Source organism: Oryctolagus cuniculus, chromosome 3 (genome assembly GCF_051225735.1).
Source record: "Oryctolagus cuniculus isolate XC-2025 breed Fujian yellow rabbit chromosome 3, ASM5122573v1, whole genome shotgun sequence".
NCBI classification, from domain to species: Eukaryota; Metazoa; Chordata; class Mammalia; order Lagomorpha; family Leporidae; genus Oryctolagus; species Oryctolagus cuniculus.
Window position 1 is genome coordinate 156732434 of NC_142869.1, and position 20661 is coordinate 156753094.

At 39.9% G+C, this 20661-nt stretch overlaps 1 protein-coding gene and 1 long non-coding RNA gene across 8 annotated transcripts in view; one reads left to right on the plus strand and one right to left on the minus strand.

Annotated features, from left to right (window-relative positions):
• Positions 1-7884: 7884 nt before the first annotated feature.
• LOC149127566 (uncharacterized) lies at positions 7885-16034 on the minus strand. The gene is made up of 2 exons (XR_016231753.1): positions 15586-16034; positions 7885-8623 (listed from the first exon to the last, which is right to left on the minus strand). It is a non-coding gene; the product is annotated as an uncharacterized LOC149127566 (long non-coding RNA).
• Positions 11065-20661, plus strand: part of CPED1 (cadherin like and PC-esterase domain containing 1) — a 587225-nt gene continuing 577628 nt past the window's right edge. For all 7 annotated transcript variants that reach the window (XR_016231749.1, XM_089329475.1, XM_008258284.5 and 4 more), the window contains exon 1: positions 11065-12197. Coding sequence is in view for 6 of the 7 variants with exons in the window: in XM_089329475.1 (XP_089185601.1) it covers positions 11949-12197 (249 nt within the window). In the remaining variant the exon portion in view is untranslated. The remainder of the gene's footprint in view (positions 12198-20661) is intronic.

Here is a 20661-nt window from a genome sequence, read left to right on the forward strand (position 1 = left end):
AAAAGAATTTAAGATAATGGTTTTTAAAATGCCTTTATAATAAGCTTTGTTTCTTTGTGAAACTAATTCAGCGGGCTGAAGGAAGTGGTTCATGTGATAAAGTGGGCTGGTGTCCTCTAGAGTACCTGGGTACATAAACAGAAACTCCTGTAGATAAAAACAAATTTGTGCCATTAGTCTTTATATGTTTCTGCATCCAGATAGAGTGCAGTTCATGAGGGAGGGGGTGGGGGTGGGAGGGGAAAGGGTGTTAAAGTGATACATTTTTATACCAAATGTGTTTATTTTTTTGTGCAAGTAATCCTTAAATTCGAATTGTATTAGGTGTTAAAATAAAGTTTTTAAAAAATTACTTGTATTTATACTTTACACAATAAAAATATTTCTTAACTCCAATTAATTTCCAATTTTCATCATCAGAAAAGGACAGAGGCCTAGGACACCAAATGCTGTGTAGTTTGATTGCTTTAATAATGTTGGGAATTTGTGAAAAGTCAATAAGGAAAAGACATTTTTAGTGTAAATTTTAAATGCCAGTGTATTTTTCTGGAACATTTTTTGGTTTTTCCTTCAGTCTAAGGAAAGAAAGAAAGAAGTGTGATTACAGCAACCAGATTGAAAGTCATAGTTACAGATGTTTAGCCTGGAAGGAGTGTGGCCAGCTTGAGTAAAAAAAGTACCCTGGATTGCAGCCGAAAATTCAGCAGTTTTTTTGATTCTGCCACATGCTGGTAGGAAAGTTAATTCAGATTTTTAATCACTTTGGGCTTTATTAAACCAGAGTGATTCTGGCGCCCAGATCACTTTAAAGCACTGCTAGTGTTTTGTTCTATAGGTGGTATTAAAATTATAAATTTCACATAGTGAATGTTTTAAAGTATAATATTGAGTCTGGTCGATAGGGAAATCTTTCAAACCTTTCTTTTTTAAAGATTTATTTATTTATTTGAAAGGCATAGTTACAGAGAGACCAAGAGAGAGGGAGAAAGAAGTCTTACATCTGTTGGTTCATTCTCCAAGTGGCCACAGTGGCCACAATGGCCATAGCTGGGCTGATCTGAAGCCAGGAGCCAGCTTTTTCAGGGTCTCCCACACACATGCAGGGGCCCAAAGACTTGGGCTGTCTTCTGCTGCTTTCTCAGGTGACAGCAGAGAGCAGAGAACTGGGTCAGAAGTGGAACAGCTGGGACTGTCACTGAAGGCAGCAGCTTTACCCACTGTGCCACGGTGCTGGCCCCTTCAGACTTTTTTGAGATTCATATTACATCACATTTCTGTTATATTAAGATTTATTGGGTCCATCAGATTTTCACTTTAATTAAAGCCACTGTGAGCCGCTTGGAAAACTTATCCAGAAAATGTTGTAGAATCTCTGCAGTGCTATCTAAAACATATAGATTAGATAGGAGACTTCAGAGGCTGCTTTCAGCATTGTATTCCATGTTCTGAGCTGCTACAGTCTGATTTTATAACTGACAGCTCCCCCAAAGTAAGTTAGGTTCATCTGTGTATACTCACAAGTTCACAGTGTCATTGAGTATAATGCAGTATTTTCATGGAGAATTTAATAAACCTGTAAGAAGTAATAAATCACATGGTATTCATTTAGCTTATCGGTCAGTGGCCCGGAGACTTACATCCTTTAATTACATATTATGACTTTGCCAAACTCATCTATTGTATAATAATTGGTCAAAGGAAAACGCCTTCTGCAGACAACTTTATATGAAGAGTCCTTGTCTGAATCAGGAACATCTGTTCCCAGTTGCTGCAGCCCCTGTCAGGTTGTGAATTCGACTTTCTACCAAATTGCTTGGTAAACACTTGGACGAGTTTTAAACACAAACATTGTGTAAAGAAGTAAGCCAGAATGGTGTGCAAGTGTTTAGTAATGAATGGAACCTGCTAATATCTGACATATATAAAAAATGGGCCAAACCTGGAACTACCTCATCAAAAGAAAAAAAGTGGCCAACTATTGATACCTTTTGTGACATTTACAACAAAGGGTATAATGAATATTTCTGATAATTATAAAATACACATTCAAAAATCATTTTGTCAAAAATTCATGTAATAATTGGTGGCAGAAAAATATCTAAATGTGGGTTCACAATTTATAGGTAAAATTTACAGGTGCTGTGGAGTGTATATTAAAATGTTCATGGTAACACATTTGATGCAACAAATGGCTTAATTAAATGCCTAAATGGAGTGTTTGATACATACAGAATCATTCTTTTTAAGGACATGTTTTTTTTTTTTTTCCTTGAAAATTCCACATACTTTAGTTTTTAAATTTTTTAGTTTTATGCAATGTTAGTGCCTTTTGTCTTTAGATCTTAGAAATGATGTTGGGGGCAAGTATTTGGCACAGTGGTTAAGACATCGCTTTTACATCCTATGTCAAAGTGCCTGGATTCCAATCCTGGCTCTCTTGATTCCAGCTTCCTGCTAATGCACAACCTGGAAGGCAGTGATGATGGCTCGGATGATTGGTTTTCTGCCACCCACTTGGGATACCCGGATTGAATATCTGACTTCTGGCTTCAGCCTGGCATGGACCTGGCTGGACATTGGAGGAGTAAACAGTAGATGGAGAATCTCTCAATGTCAATCTCTGTCTGCCTCTCAAATAACATGAAAATAAATTTGTAAAGGTTAAAAAGTGGTTAAATGTCCAGTAAATGGTTAGATAATGAGAGAGAAGATAGTCTTTGAATTTAGACACTACAATGGTTTCCCTCAGTTCTCACATTAAACTCTTTTTCAGCAGATGAATTCTAAGAATACCCTCAAATTTTTTATAATTATATAAATATGAAGCATCTAGTGCTGACAGTTCACAGATGAAGGTTTTTGTATGTGTGTGTGGGTGGGGGAAGTGGGTGTGTTAACAAGTTATTGTGATAGTTTCATAAATGCTATCATGGATGTACAGAGCACTCCGGGAACACCTAGAGATGGGGAAATTGATGATTGCAATAGTCAAGAATACCGAACAAAGGAAGTGTGTCTTGAAATGAGTCCTAAAGAAAGATGAGTAGGGAAGGCTTTTCAGACAGTTCAAAGCCGCTGGCATCCTGGGAGGGTAAGACAGTGTGAAATGCGAGCACACTGCAGACAGAGTGCAGGAGAAGCCAAAGACTGGGCAAGAATCTGTGGACAAGCATTTTGCACTGTGCTGTAGAATTGCTTGTTAATAGGAGTTGAGGCGATGATTGCATATTTTTGGTTAACTCTAGTTATATTCTGGTCATTTTAAAGATTCATTGAAATCATAGCATGTGACATTATGAAGTAGGGATGATTTTAAATGAATTAGTCTATGACTTGGAAATTGCTAAATGTTAAATTTTTAAGATGAATGTTTTCTCTCAACTTTTGAAATGACAAATCAGATTTGCTAGTTGGTCAAGATTTTTAGATTTCCCATTTTGGTGATGAAACTACAATTACAGGAACAGTTTGTAATTTCTGATCCAGCATCTTAATACTGTTTATTTGCTTCTGCTACAGAGAAAGTGACATAAAAATGAACCAACTTCAGATTTTTGTTTGTTTTTAATTGAAGTTTGATATAGGAACTGTTCCCCCTTCCTGACTATTCCCATTTTAAAGTAATAAGTTGATCTTTTAACGTACATATTGTTAGAAGCCTAGGCTTTATTATATCTTATTAAGACAGTATTTTAACTAACACATTTTACGTTTAAGATTCTCTTTTGGAAAAGCTTAGTCATTCCTCAATAAATTCCTCAGAGCCATGTAATTGTCTTGAGGTAAGCCTGTATCACCTTTTACTTTCTTCACTGCTAACAGAAGAAGTCATGAAAGAGAGCATTGTAATTATTTCTTCGTATGCGGCTTATGAAAACTTTAAGCAGTTTTGATGGAACTCGCTGCCAGTGTGGGATGTGAGTGTATGGTAGCTTGTGTGTGGCTTCCTCCCCTTACCCTCTCTGCCAGCCTATGTGAACCAATAAGAATAGTTCTATGTAGGAAGATGTATGATTGTTAGTCTTTAAGATGAATAAATTTAGATCACTCAGAAATGTAATAACAGTGGTAGGGAAAAAGTAGAGTTGATATTTTCATCTTCTCTGCATTGTTAAATCTGCTGTGGCAGAGGGACCTTCTATGCTGATAGGCTAAAATAAGGACGATTGTAGTGAGTACCAAGTTACCTTGGAAAGTTATTTCTGTCAAATGTAATGCGAGGGGCTAACCTGTAATACTTAGATACATCCCTGAGTATAAATAGGTCATGAGACTAATAAAATAACGAATTAGTATATTTTACTATGTCCTCCCCCAGTATGTTCCGTTAGAGTCTGTCAAAGTTTATATTCATGGCCTTGAAGTATTTCATATTTATCTTTCATATGACCAATTGTTTTCTTGAATAATCTGAAGAACAGATTTTAAAGAAAAATTTCCAGGAGTTTCCCAAGCGTGCCAAAAAGATGTTTTACTTTGCCGATGGTTGTCATTTAGGACGGCTGAAAACAAGAAAACAATTAAGCTTATATGTGGACCATATGGTCTAGATTAAATAAGGGGGTGACCTTTTGACTTCATATGGTGGGCATGTGATACAATCTAGGAATGTGTCTTCTTACCAACCCAGGTTAGCTCAATAGATGCCAGCATTCACAAGGGTGATAAGACAAAGCCTGCCTCCTCCCATCCCCAACACATACATCAGTTATTAACAGATTTGATACTTCAAAACATTAAAAATACCTTTTATTTTCTGAAAATAGAAATGAATTCTTAAATTGCAATTACTTAAAAGAAAGATGGGAAGTAGGGAGGATGAAAAAAAGAAAAGGAAGAAAGCTAGCTAGCTAAATTCTATGACTAAAAACATAATACATTTTATAAAAAACATAGTTTCCAAGGAATCTTACATTGGAGGGCTACAAAGACAAATGAGATCTATAATTGAGAACATGATTTGATAATATCGTAAATTAAAGATAAATTTGCTCATGTTTTATATATTATTTGATAAAAACTTAGGAATTCTGTCTCCATACTAAGTGCAAATTTGTTGCATAAAAAAAGTAAAAATGTAATCAATTGGATTAAATATTTAGCATTTTCCCTATGTGTCCACTGATTGGAGTGGTTTTGTCTTTTCTTTAAAGATTTATTTACTTATTTGAAAGGCAGAGTGACAGAAGGAGAGACAGAAATAGAGAAATCTTCCATCCAGTGGTTCACTCCCCAGATGCCCACAACAGCCAATGTCTGTGCCCCAAAACTCTGTCCAGTTCTCCCAAGTGATTGTCAGGGGTCTTAATACTTGGCCATCATCTGCTACTTCCCCAGGTGCATTAACAGGAAGCTAGATTGGAAGCAGAGGAGCCTGGACTCAAATGGGCACTCTGAAATGGTATTCAGGCATCTTTAAAAAGTGGTGATTTAATGTGCTGCACCACAATGTCTGTTCCTACCTGTGTGTATGTGTATATTGTGTGTATGCAACTGTAGATATGTCTCTGTATCTATACGTGGTCAGTTAAAGGGTGCAGTCTGAAATACGTGTTTGAGAAGCTAAAAGAAATTATATACCAAAGTGGCATTTGTTCTGAGGAGCAACGTAATCACACATTGAAGAAGTGATTAAAATTCTCAGGAAGCTAATTATGTCATCGTCACAAGTTACTGAGGTACCCGCTATTCTCACTTAAATAACAAACAAATCTTAGTAGACACATGGTAAAATTGTGCAATGACTATTCCTTTGGCTAGGCTAAATTTGAGTTTCCCAGTACTTGCGATATTTTGTGCCCAATGGTACTTGGTTGTGGGGACTGTGCTGTATCAGAGTGTATGTTTAGCAGCAGCCCTTGCCTGTGTGCACCCCAAGTTAGTAGCATCACTGTCCCCACTCCCCAGCCAGTTGTGATGGCAAAAATATCTCTGGAAATTGCCAGAGCTTCTTACATGATAAAAAGGCCTCCACTGGGTTAAAGGTTACCAAGATATGAAGTCTTGTGGAATAAAACTGAAATAATAATGGGAAGTATTTGAATTTATGAGGTGTAGATTTCTGCAATATGAATTTTTGAAACAATCACAAGAAAACATTGCTTGATGCTGCAGTGGCATAGAGATGAGTAAACTAGTTTCCATCGTAAAGCAATTTATAAAGTGAGAGAGATAAGTACACTAGTGACTAAATTACCACACAAGTAGTGTAAAAGTGATTTTGATACTGGTACGAGCAAATTCAAGATGCCTATAAAGAGAGGCACTTGTGGAAAGTAAGTAAAATGCTCAGTTGAAAACCAGAACTAAAGCACCTATGTCCCAGTATAAGAGGCACCACCACATGTTGGTATATGGGTTTCCCCAGGTGATGTGTATTTTCACAAATGCTAGTCTAATGGGCCATCTAATATTAAAAGTATTGATTTGGTTTGGAGACTTTGACTTATTTAGACTGACTGTTCATTTAGAAACTTAAAGAGATTGTGAGATATCTGTTTAAACGGAAAATGACTTTCCATGTATGCAAACCGGACAAATCTGGTGAATGAAAGGCAGCCTGCACACTGTTTTTTTACCCTTTGACGTGATTCCCAGATCTTTGCCATATCTGGCTGTTACCACTGCAGGTTTAGAATCCCTAGAAATTAATAGGAAAACTTTTTTTTAAAAAAAAATCCATAGATATGTCCACAAAATGTTCATGGATCTTAAGTGGAAATCCTTAGTTTCTGCAAAAAAAAAAAAAAAATTACTTTGCTTAAATGAAGTGATTCTGAGAGGAACCAGCTGAATTTAATGAAAATTAAGCAAGTTCAAATGTTGATTGCATTGGAGATTGCAAAAATATACATTCCTGCATTAAGTGTTTTACTATTTCTGTTGACTAATCTCCAGCACATCAAGAACTGTCCATGAGTCTGATTATAGGCTGAGCTTTTCATGTGCATTGTAAAACATAGCAGATGAAGGGTGTTAAATACAAGGTTGCATGATCTTAACCTGATACAAATCAGCATTCTCTGTTTACGTAACTCTGTGGGATAATACATAATCAAGTGCATTGGGAGATACCTTAACTGAGTATAACAGACAGTGATGGCTGCAAGGCAAGAATCTGACATTTTATACAGTTTTCCCTATTAAGCTTCATATTTGCACTACTGAGAATAACCATAAGAACTTGATCCATATTTTTATTTTTATTCCACCTTTTTAAAAAAAGGAAATCTACAATTAAAGTTAATGATAATGCAAACGTATTCTCATACAATTTTGGGTAATGGCATTGCATCCTGTCCGCTATCTTGAGTTCTTCATTAATAAATCTTCTTTTGGATTCCTACTATCAACAGATAAAGGCTATAAATAAGCTCAAATTTGGAAAATTATAGACATCACTGATTGTACTCACTGATTTTTCTAGCTTTGTCTTAATGGCTGCCCACTAAGACATAAAGCCATTGTTTTCCCTTTGACAACAGGTGATACCATGATTTTTCAGAGTCTTGTTGGAAGTAGACACTTTTCTGAAACCCTCAAAGGATGCCAGCTCCTTTTTTGATTCTCCATTGGACTCAGCTTATCTCCAAGCTGCTTTTAATTTTTCAGCTTTGTTTCTTTTTTTCCTGGACATGGAGCTAGACTTCATTCTATTTGTATGGGTTCCTGAGACTAAGCTCTGGCCAATGGAAGATAAGACAAGGAATAGGTGCCATTTGGAAGCTTGATCCCTCAAAGAGCTGTTACTCCACCATGCCCTTCCTCATTACTTGTCTGCTAGTGGGACTCAGAGAAACCCAAGGGGATCCAAGACTCTATACTATGGAAAGTCACCAGATGGAAGGACCCTGGGAAGCAAATGTCGAAACACTGGAAAATGAAATAAGTGAGAAAGCAAGCTTTTACTGTGTCAAGGTGTTAAGATTTTAAGGTGTTTTTTTTTTGTTTTGTTTTGTTTTGTTTTGTTTTGTTTTTGTTTTGTTTTGTTTTGGGTTTTTTTGTTTTGTTTTGTTTTGTTTTTTGGTGGTGGTGGTATTGTTGCAGTAGTTTCTATTATCTGATTGCTTTCTCTGTTGTCTGTTCTATTTCCAGGATTTATAGTAGTTGATATGTCTCCTGTTTTCTACAGTGCCAAGGATGGAGTTTTTGAATAGTAGACATTCAATATTTTACAATCACTGTGTTAGGTTAAGAGCTTCTGGGGAAAGTTCTAGAGTCAATGTTAGATGAAAGGTGGTAGGACTTGATAGGAGGACAGTCGACTTTCTAGGAAAGAGGTTCTGGAAGACGAGGGACCATGCATTGTTGAAAGCATTTTCAGGACTTAATTCTCAGCATCACCACTGGTAGTGACAGCCGGGTTTTCCGTCATTACGATCAGGAGCTTGCTTACAGGCAGTCCCCTGCAGGAGATGAGGGTCCACACTGAAGCATACAATAGGATAACCCATGTGCAAATGTGTCCCAAGAAATTTTCCTTTTTGGAGCCTCTGATGATCTTGAGATCAACTATCCATCATCAAAGCCTCTTTCTTATGAGAAAGCTGAGACTCGGAGACGAGTATTACTTTCCCAAAGCTCCTGGTCCAACACCGGCATCCTCTCTGTTACACCTTCATTCCTGAAGTTAAAAAAAAAAAAATGATTAAATACTTTCTTCAAACAAGGATTATTTGAGTATCATGCTGTCCTGCTACCCCTACTTTGTACCAAAAACCTCAGTGAAGCACACGTGTGATGGCAGTGGATTTTGTGTTGGAGGTTTGGGGAGAAAAGTTGTACGGCTTTGTCTAATCTTGAAATTTTAGGGTTTTGTCAAGTTTGCCACTCTGTTGTCCCTGGTCCTTAGAAACAAAATTATTAGTGGAAAAGGTACTTTAGGAAACTGTATGTCCTTTTGCTTCTACTGTGGCTCATGTCCTTCTCAGAGTAAAGAGAACCAATACTGAATGCCTGTGATTGATTTTGGTGTTTATATGTTCCGCAAGGCCCATTATCTGATGCTCATCAGTTCATGTGTCTGATGCTTCATCACGCCAAGAGTTCAGTGAGGCCTGAGCACAGGCGCAGGAGCAAAAACCCAGCAGACACACACTGAGCACACATTTGTCTGACAAATGTATCCAATTAGGTGCTCCACGCATTATGTCATCTGGTGGGCCAACAGCATTTCAAAGGAAGTGTTCTTATTTCACAAATGAGGAAATCTGAGATTTAAATAAATCAAGGAACTTGTCTAAGAACAGCTGATAAGAAGCAATGCCATGATTCCCATACATGGGTTTACTCTGAAACTCAGATGTTGTCTGTGCAAGCTCTTGGTTTATTGGTGATAATTCCTACAATATCCTCTTTCCCACTTCTTTGTACCTTCTCAGTCTAACTACCCCTTGTCTGTTTCCTGCTGACATCCTTGTGTGTCTCTCCCTGGCACTCGGCGGTTAAGAAAAGGAACTGGGTTCTACAATCCACCAGAATCATTTACAGAATACTGATTTTCCATCTTTTTCTGGTTCCTAGTATTTATTGTTATCTAGATTCCCACTATTATAGCTATAGCATCTTCTTAAATTTTTCAATGCTATTGGTCTTTCACTCCTCCCAACCAAAAGGCAATTTTATTTTGGCATGGGATTCACTCTTCCTTCTGCACCTTGTACTCGACAGGTTAATGATGCAAAGAAGTGACCCACCGATTTCCTCAAACTCTTGGTTTCACAGACTTTCATGCCTTTGTAGAGTTGTCTGCCCATTCTTTACCAGCTTTGTAATGGCCTGGATTTCATCAACACTGGATCCATTCTAATGTAGAGATCTCAGAATTCCCATCGTCTCTCAAATCTCATTCACCCAAACTATATCCTACAACATTATCCTGTAGTCATTTCCTCTTAAAACTCGTTTGCCTTTTGAATGGCAGGCACCACTTCTTTCTACTTCTTGGTCATGGAATTGAGGACTCTACATTTATAAATAAAATAATATTGAGCCAACTGGAGTGGAATGCATGCAAGGATAAATCTTTGAATAAGTCTTTCTTTACTATGAATACTTTTTCTGTAGTGCATTAATCGATATGTTTTATAAGGTGTCAAAACAACTACTTTGGTACAAGGAACTGGAGATGCCCATCTCTCTTGGATCTATAACAGCTGGGCACCTCTAGGGGGCACTCCCTCTCACACAATATGAGTTACAGTGGGCTGTGTACTGAAGGGACCTGAGCTCTCTAGAGCTGTGGCCTCTCGGGAGACCCTCAGCCCACAAGCAGTTTGAGTTTAAAACAGGTTAGATTGCCTTGAGCCAAGGCCAGCCCTGGTTCACAGAGCTCACAGCGTGGGAAGCGGAGAGGGAGCACCATGCGCTGGAGAGATTTCCTTCCCCTTCAAGGTACTTGCTCTCTCAGCTGCCCCTGCCAAAGTGGATTTCGAAGAGTGGTCTGGCTAGCAGTGCCCTGTATAGAATCCGACTGGGTTGAATTCTGGACCAAACGCTTTCTACTGGTGAAAAGTTGCCCCAGCCTCTGAGACTCTCAACTCAGTTGGAGAGCAAGATGTCAATTAGCCTTTGAAAGCTCCAGCCACTCATCCAGGCAAGGGGGCGATAAGACTGTTAGAAGATTTGGTGACAAAGTGCAGGGACGCCTATGAGTTCTTCTGGGGGCGAACAGCACGACTTCCTGTCCCGCGGTCCAGACAGAACTTGTGACCTTCTCAACCCTATCAGAGTAACCACAATTCCCTCGGGTTGAAGAACCTCCGAACTCACTCGTGGAGTCCGCCCCAGCCTCACCCCCGTCCTTTGCCATGCCTTGAGTGAGAGCTGGTTGTTTCTCCGTTGCAGTTTTGGGGATGGGCAACCACGGAGCGCACCAGGCACCCGGTGTGCGTCCCCATCTTGCAGCTCTGGGTGGGGGCCGCGTTTCAGGGAGAAGTGACCTGTGGAAACCCACCGTTTGGGATCCCGAGCTGGAAGCCCGGCTCGCGCAAGCCCTGGGACAGCCGAGGCGCCCCGGGCCCTGGCTCCGCCCCGCGCCGCCCGGCTGGGGTCCCTGCGCTGCCCGCGGCGTCTGGCTGGCGGCCGGGCGCGCAGCAGCCGCGCGTGCGGGGCGGTGCGTGGGAGAGGAGCCGCCGCCTGACGCTCGGGGACTTCCCTTCCGAGTGGTTCTGACCAGCAAGCCAAGAAGCGGGGCTTGGAAACTTTTTTTTTTTTTCCTGGCTGAAAGGATGCAAACTGAGTAAGTACATAGAACTTTGAACTGGAAACCAATACAAGCAACACCCAGACACGAACCACGTCCATTCCAAGGGCTGACTCCCTTTTTGTGGTAAAAGCCGTGAATGCTGATGGCCAAGTGGTCATTTAAAACTGAATGAAGGGAAGCGGTGACGAAACGCAAAGGGCTGGAAAGCCGGGACTGCTTGAAAACCGGAGGGAAAAGGAGGAACTGCTGGGGCGACCTGGCCTGTCTCCAGCTGTGCGACGGGCGCTTGGGGCTTTAACCGACTGAGTCGTTCAGTGCAGACTCCACATTGACTTTGGCGTCGGCTGCCCCGTTCCCGCAGAGCTGAGGCAGAGGCGGACTCTCTCGCTGCGAGTTTAAGGATGTCGTGAAAAGAAGGCATTCCCGGAAGCAAGACTTTGGCAGCTGGGATGCCCTCGGCTGGTTAGTGACGACTCTCCTGGCTTTGGCATCTTTTTACAGCTCAGGGCAGCCGCTTTTTGACTGTCACCCGTGGCAGGGCTCTCATGACCCATCTCAGCCTTGTGGGCCCTGCGATTGCTCCTTGGCATGACCCGTCGGAAAGTTGCTAAGCGGGAATGGAGCGCACTTGAGCGCAGTTGTGGAAAAAAGAAGACAGATTGGGACTTTTCATGCTGACAGAGAGTAGCTGCTATGACTTTTCCGGCAACGTGGACAGGGGCCAAGTGAAGCTGAACTGGACATGGTCTGTCGCCCAGTGTTCCTGTGTCGTCGGCGATTCTGCCCCCGGCCCTTCCTGGTGGGCTTGGTGGTGGCGATCTGCCTCTTCTTCCAGACCCTGCCGCTCCGAGGCACCGGGCGGCTCACGGCTGCCGTCCCCGCGGCCGCCCCGCAAGCGCCCGCAGAAACCCAGGCCGGCCGGTGCAGGAAGGGACACCCCCCGGACCAGCAGTGCTTCCTTCCGTCGGGCAGCGCACAGGAAATCAGAAAGGTGAGATTCTCCTGCGCTTCCCCAAGACCATTCCTGCAGAGACAGCGGTCTGCCCCTCTCTGCCCTGTAAAACTAAAATTAACTTCCATGAGGTCTGAAAGGGATCCAGAGTTTAAACAGCCCAGGGAGTGAGCCGATGACAGGGAAACACGTTACATAAGCTTCAACTTTTTGTATTTACTTCCAGAAAGTTCTGGCCTAGATTTTATCTTCGCAGAATTTCACTTCATTTCCATGGAATGAAACAGACATTTTGGGGAGGGAGGAGGCGATAGAGATTCCCCCTAAATGATTAAGAACCCAGGAGATCTGCGGATTTACAGTTCAAAAGCATAAAGAAAAGTTTCAAAACTTTAACATTGCCTGTCTTGTCCCTCAACGACCATTCCACATGCAAAGAGACTCCAGAGTTACAGTTCGTAATTGGCTGAATCAATTCTTAATTGGTACACGTGTTTCTCAATAACATATTTATAGCTGAAGCATATAGTAATAGGTGAAATTAAGGGACACACTGTTTTGTTGTTCGTAAAACTAGGGAGAGATTTTTCTACACTTACACTGTTCACGTTAACTCTACTAAGCTTACTCGTCAAGTGTAGAAAAGAACACAATTCAAGAAAACATACAGAATTTGTGTCATAAACTACTCTGTTCATGCCTGGCGGTAGAATGATGGCCTTTCAAACAGTCCAGAGTGGGGGCAAAGAAAAGAGAAAAATTATGCACACAAAATTATGGTGACAAAGTCATTGAATTCTATGGCACATCAAGTAGTAGCATTACAAGAAAAGTAGGAATCTGGGAGGAGTATCTTCCGTGTGCAGTAGACATAGGCAGCTCTTTCAGACGCTGGGTTTTGTTGGAAGCAGGAGTTCCTCTGGGGTACCACCATCTCCCCTGCCACACTATAACAGTATGAGGTAGATATAGAAGATACAATTGTCCTCATTTACAGATAAGATGACTGACACTGACACGTGTAGGCAGTCCACATGTCTAGCATTATGACCTGGTTCTTGAGGAACATCATCGAGTGGGGGGTTCCGACCACAGGATTGATGCTGAAACTAAAAGTCGATTCAAAGTGCTCACAGCAGCTTGCAAAATCAAAACTGCAAGGCCTGGTTGAAATACAAAATTATATAGGATTAAAAGGAAGAAAATTTGGAAACCTTCAAGTGAGTGATTTTATTGATTATCAATAATGTCAGGGAGCATGTTGACCAAGAAATAATCTTATGGCAGAGAACAGCAGATAATAGAGTGAGAAGCACTTTTAGATGTCACTAAAGAGGAATGTGTGGATCAGTGTTCAGATGCTATAAAATCACTGAAGATTTTATATGTTTTGTTCATTCATGTTGGCATTAAATTGTATTGGCATTTTGCTTTTCTTAAATACAACAAATTTATGACAGATGCTACTGTGACTTTTAAAGTCACTTGTTAAGTTTCTAATATTGATGAATATGATTTCTGTAGTAGAGATAGTTTGGTTTTTAAATACCTAAAATTTTTGCTGAGCACATTGGATAAAAAGATTTTATTCATTAAGTGATGGCCTTTCTCATGCCTTTACTTGACTTCATGTGATGCTTGCTTTGCTTATAATTTACACCTATGTCAATTGTTAGTTGTAGACTGTCACAGAAAATCCCATTTCTACTTTGGATCTCCTTCTTCTTATAAACCATCTGAACCTTACCAGCTGCTGGTGTAAAACACTCACTCTAGAATTTTCTCACCAAAAATATCAAACACATGATGATTTTGGTTTCCAAATGATTCACAGTCTTAAATATTTCAAACATAAGCAAGATTCTAAATTCATAATTATAGTTTAGAAGTGCAGTGGATATGCAAACTGAATTTCCAAACATTTGCTATTTATCTCCATTTTTAACTCATGCCAGCCACTGGTTTTGAGGCAATTTTTATTTAACATAGGAAGAAAGCTAGAAAGAAGATATCATGCAGGCGTTAGTTAAAACACAAATTAAATGTATTTCTAATTTTTGTTCCAAAAGGAATCAAATAATAATCTAGTTTTAAGTGATCAGATATTTATTCTGATAGCTAGCATAAGGGTAAATATCTTTGGGATCACTCTCAAAACCAACTAGTTAAAAATTGATTTAAAAATTAAATGATGAGATGTTTACAGGTTTCTGAGGAGCTTGAATTAGCTTTTAGGCATTTTATGGAACTAACATTGTTTCTACCTATGAATTTTGGATTTTGTTATTACCTATATTAGCAAACCAATTATTACCTATATTAGCAAACCAAAATACTCCTGTTATTAGGGCTTTCCTTTAGTTGAATTCATTCATTTTTGCTTCAACTGTTCTTTTTTAAAGTTACTTAAAACAACTATTTTTTAATCTATGATTCATGGACTCCAGAGTGTATTTGGATGTATAAATGTCAGTAAATCCAAGATTTTTTTCTGCAAAATATTATATGCATGTATATATCAAGACATCAGACATCTGGGAAAAAGCATTGATTTTTGTCAGTTTTTTTTTTTTTTTTTTTTTTTTTTTTAGAATTAAGAGCATGCTAAGAACCACTAACAACACTTAAAACTGCCCCTTCAGGGCATGTAAACCAGGTCTGAATTTGTAAAGCTGAAATTAAAAAAAAAATCTTAGTTAAAAACTCCAACTGAGGATATTTTTTGAAGAAAGTGTGTCAGTGAATATGTAGTGTTTGGGGGGATAAACATTCAGAAACCAAAGGCTGCTCACAGAGGAGCTCTCAAATCAGAGTTTTCATTCAATGATGAATAAACCAAAAGTATTTCCCAGTCTTTATGGTGCCGTTATTTTTAAGAAAAGACCTTTTGTGCTTTATTATTCTAGTACCAGAGGACTCTACAGTAGCAAATATTTGGAGGTGGGCGACTTTGTCCTATATGCCTTTACAGTTGGGATCTGGTTCAATGTCTGAATCTGGTTTCAGTGTGAATTGAGATCATGGTATAGTATATGCCAACTTTCCATAGTGAGGAAGTGCTCTCCCTTGTTCTGGCCAAATTTTAATTCATTTTTCCATTCGAATGTTCCAAAGGGCCTTGCAAAGCAGATGTACTGTTGTCATTTCTTCTGGATTTTCTCTTAATGTTGGCTATTTAAGTATTATCTCACAATCTTCTGAGTCTCAGAGTTATTTCAATTTAAAATATAAACAGAGCTGTATTTTCTTCCCTGTGGTAGGTCACTGAATAGATTTATCTGTTTTCATGGGATCTAACACGTTAACATTGCATAACACAGGAAGCATGTTAAATTGTAAACAGACTCAATGGAAGAAAACCTCCTTAGTACTCACATCTGCTCCTTTCGTGGAAACTTTGCTATTTGGGGTATATATTTATACTCACCAGAGCCATGTGTTTCTGATTATCTCTTGTTGGTGCTGCACAATGAGAAGGGCTTTTTCCTTGACTATTCATTTTCCACATCTTGACTCCACCTTCTCTTTCCATGACTGTCCTATTTGACTTCTGCTCTCCCCAAGATCCAACCACAGCCCACGGCAAATATTCTAATGCATTTTGTTTGCGTTTCTGATAGTAAATAATATATTTAATGTTTGAAAAATTTCTGTAAAAAAAAAGAGCCCAGGTTTTCTAGAAGGAGGGAGAACAAACCCACGTCATTGGGAGTCCCATCCAGAGAGTCTGTTTTCAACTACTGCATCTCAGACCAGGACTGCAGGGAAAGGGGCATAAAGAGCAAGCAGTTTACTCCCCCATTTCCTCTTCTCCTGCCTTTTGTTGGTTGGAGTGCATCCCACACTGCAACACTATCTAGTGCTATGTGCATTCTCAGGGTAGCCACTGGGAAGCCAGGCTCTTGATGGGTGTGGTCTTGCCGGTGCAGAGTGAGATGGACCTTCTTTTCAGTGAATGCTGTGAGCAAGTACTCCTACGTCTGTGGCAGCGAGCAGGTGAATGCAGTGTCCGTTCCTTTGTGATTCCAGCAGTGGCACGAAGAGTGCCCACTAGAGGGGTGGATGAGACACAGGGGTCTAGCATCGACTGGGACTGTGGTTGTGCTCCTTTTTCCTTTGGGAAACCACCAAAATGTCTACTCTTGGGAACTGGCCTCCCTTTCTTTACAGAAAAGTTTCATTATTATCTCACTGGGAACTCTCCTCTTCAACTGAGACAAAACCAAACCTTGCTTCATCTTTACCTTTGCAGCTGATTTCTTTCTTTCATTTTTTATTACATTCTCTTCACTCAATTAAAACTTATTTATTGGTCAATTTGTATATGCCAGGGTCTTTAGGAGACACTAGTGAAGTGATAAGAAATGAAAGCCACTGAGAGACAGACAAATAAATACCATGCCAGGAACCATAATTATAAGACTCCTTTTTGAAAGCTGAGAAGAAACTAGAGAGGATAGAGAAAGAAAAACAGGATTACAGACAGCAAAACCCACCTCTGCAAAGAAGAAATTAAATAGACTGATAGATTTGGAGAATTACAAGGATTTGTTATGCAGTGAGTGTGTGTGTGTGTGTGTGTGTGTGTGTGTGTGTTTGGCACTGAAGGATGCAGGAAGGGAAACAGAGGTTGTAGGAAGTTCAACAGGGTCTAGATGATAGAAAGTTCCATATGATAGGAAGTCTGGATTCTGAAGGCCAAAAAGTCTCTATGAAGCAAAGATCAACGTGAATAGATTTATGTCTTAGAGAGAATATTCCAGAGCATTCATTGCAGAACGGACCAGACTGCAGTAGAGTTGAAGGCAGGGAGAGCAGTTGAGAAGCTGTTTCAAAATGTCTCTTCTTTGCCAAATCTTTCTTTTCTGCAGTGTTTTTTTTTTTTTTTTTTAATACCCTCTTTTCAACCTTATCCAGAATTGGCTCCACAACCACCCTCTATTACTTACAATATTGCCAATTTCAAAACTTCCATTGGACCATTCCTTCTACCAGCAAACATACTTAGAACTAAAAAAAACAGTAAAAAGTTCTCTTTGTGCCTGGCAATCTCCCTAGCCTAATGGACTCCATACCCTCTACTTCCTGTTGGAGACACTCGCTCTCCTCACATGTCTTTCTTGGCCACCCCATATTAGTAGATATTCCCAGGCTTAGTTCCTTGGGCCTTAACGGCCTTGTTTTATACTTTGATATTGCATATTGTTAATTATTACCCTTGAAAAGATCATTCATCACTTGCATCTCTAATTTCTTGCTATATTTTCAAGAATAGCACAAAAGTTACAAAAACTCAAATAGCTTTCTCTTGAATTTTTCATACCCAAATCAGTGATTCCTCTTGACCTATTTTCACGAATTAGAATTCAGCCTCTCCTTCTCCATTTTCCAGAATATATGTTTCTATTTTTAACATTTGTTTATTTGAAAAAGTGACAAAGAGTGAGGGAGACCCATGTGCGCGTGTGCACACACACTGGGCAGGGGTAGATGGAGAGAGAGAGAGAGAGAGAGGTTCCATCTGTTGTTTCACTCCCCAGATGCTCACAACAACCAGGTCCAGGCCAGACCAGGCCAAAACCAGGAGCAAGGAACTCCATCCTGGTCTCCTGCTTGGGTGGCAAGGGTGCAAGTATCTGAGCCGTCTTCCATTGCCTTCCCAGGTACGTTATCAGGAAATTAGACTGGAGGCAGAGATGCTAGCAACACAAGTAGCAGTTTAACCTGCTGTGCCACAGTGCCAGCCCTCAGGATGCATAGGTTTTAAATCTTATATTTTTCTTTGATATTCCTTTTTTCTTCTCTATATTTTACTCTTCACCAAAGCCATCTGGTTTGGCTCCCTATCAGATCTGAGGCATGCCACTGAACCACATGACCAGCTCCAAATTAGAAAGCCCACAACATTCTGCAGGTTTCCTTCTTTCTTAAAAAAGAAATTAACCTCAAAAAATTTAAGTGTAGTAAAAAAACACACAAACTACAAAATTTAGTCTCTTAATTATTTTTAAGTGTACACTTTGGTGATGCTAACCATATATATACATTTTTTGTAAAGTCTACAATGCTCTTGCCTTATTCATATTCCTTATTTGGAACCATTTGTCTCAGCCCAATTTGCTTGTTGCTTTCCAGTCTGTTCTCCACCTCCTTGGCTTCTGCCCTATACCTAGATTTCCTCTTCAGGGTTGATATGCTGCTTTTAGACATGGTAGTCCTTTTTTAGCTATAACTTATGACTTCTCTTTGAGAACATCATGTACATTAGTACTTCATTAAACTGAGTAATTTTAGTAAATATCACTGTAACACAAGCCTTTATGGCTTATGTAAAATGGAATTATTCCTAGACCTCAAAATGAATCCAGATAATAGCCAACCAAATTCCAAAACCTTAGATTCTACCTTCACACCCTTGGTTCTGAGTCCCCATTGCCGCTATTTCAGTAGTCTAACTAGTTGCTACCCAACTGCCCACACATTCTAAACTATCTATGCACAACTCCCAAAATAACTGTGCTGAACCATCTTCAGTAGCTATGTCAAGCCCAGTAAACTGAGTAGAAGCCACCCTCCACTCCAGCATGCCCCAACATACTTCTCCAGCCTTACCGCCTCTCTGCCCCTGATTGAATCTGTCATAGAGCCAGCACCATATTCTCCCAATGCCAGCATCACTGCCTGTCTCTGGAGTCCTCTTTCCAGGGACTCTGCCCTGTCAACACCTCTAGATAAAATCTTCATGACTATTCTTTGTTGTTGTTGTTGTTACATTATTTGTATTTTCTCCTGTAGTGGAATTTTTTTAAAAAAGTTTATTTATTTGAGAAAGAGTGAGGGAGTTGGGAGGGAAAGAGAGAGGAGAGGGAGAGAGAAGAGATCTCCTATTGCTGCTTCACCCCTGGATGCCCAACATGACAGGGACTAGGCCAGACAGAAGCCATGAGCCAAAAGCTCAATCCAACTTGCCACACATGTGGTAGAAACTTGATTACCTGAGCCATCACTACAGTCTTCCAGGGTCTGCATTAGGAGGAAGCTGGAGTCAGGAGCCAGGGCTGGGGATCAAACCTGAAGTACTCTGGCATGGGACACAGTCATGTTTACCACCATATTAACCACTGGACCAAACGCCCACCCCCATGGTCATTCTTAAAGCATTCTGAAACTCATTAAATTTCACCTCCTCTATTATGGCTGCCCTTATCTCCATAAGCAGATGTTTGCTTAAACATCCCAAATATAACTAATGTTTATTTATCATTATTTAGAAAAAAAGGGATAGTAGAATATAAGAACTGGAAATAACTTAAAGATTATTAGTTCAGCATCTTTCCTTTATAAATGAGAAACATGAAGCTCACAGAAAGTGCCTCAAAGTAACTTATCAAGTTGATAGGGAGGACAGAATTGAACTGAGACTCCTGTTCTTTCTAACCATCTCTATCCTATCCCTGTCGGCTACCCCCATTCAGTGATGTCATGGATTGAATTGTGTCCTCCCCCCAAAAAAAAATGCTGAAATCCTCATCACCACTGCTTCTGAATGTAGCTATATATAGATTGACAGCTGTCCCAGATGTAATTAGTTAAAATGAAGTCACATTGGAGGGGGATAGGCCCCTGATCCTATATGACTACTGTACTTATAAGGAGACAGAGACACTCAGGGAGAATGCCAGGTAAATTGGAGTTATGCAGCGATACACTCAAGATGCCAAGGACTGCTGTCAGACCACAAGGAACTCAGAAAAGGCAAGAAAGGATTCCTGTACAGATTTCAAAGACAGCATGCTGCCGCTGGCACCTAGATTTCATGTTTTAGGCTCTGGAATTGTGAGACAACACATTTCTGTTGTTTTAAGCTACCCAGTTTGTGGTACTTATTTTGGAAGCTCTAGGGAACTAATATAAATGGGGGGGGGGCGCAGAATAGTTAAGCACATTAGTTTTGGAATTAAATTAATGTCACTTGTTAATTTACTACCTTGAACACATTTCCTGACCCCTCTAGGATTTAACTTCCTTGCCTCCAAATGGATATATTATTACCTACCTCCCAAGGCTAACATAAGGCTTAAATGAGAGGAATTATGCAAAGTGTTTAAGGTGTTTGGAAGATAGAAAGAATTCGGTACATATTAAAGTCAGAATAATTACTGCTTAACTTCCTGTAGTCCTTATAGACCCTGACATTTGACCTTCACAAAGTAGGTGAGTGATAAATAGCTGCAATGAATGTAAGTCAGTTCTTTAGTAAGGAATGACCAAGATGAAAACCTTAAGTTCCTCTTCTTGTCTTCCAGCCTAGAAGCAGTTACCTATTCAGTAAGATGAACCTCTGGGATCAAGACAAAATTTAGGGAGACTGATGTGTCACTCAAAATCAGATCTTCTTATCCGTAGGAAAGACCCTCTGTTTCACTAAATTTTGTGTCTTCTTTTTTTTAAGTGTAAGGTGTTGAGATGAACAATTTTTTTAACAATTAAAATTTTGAAATTC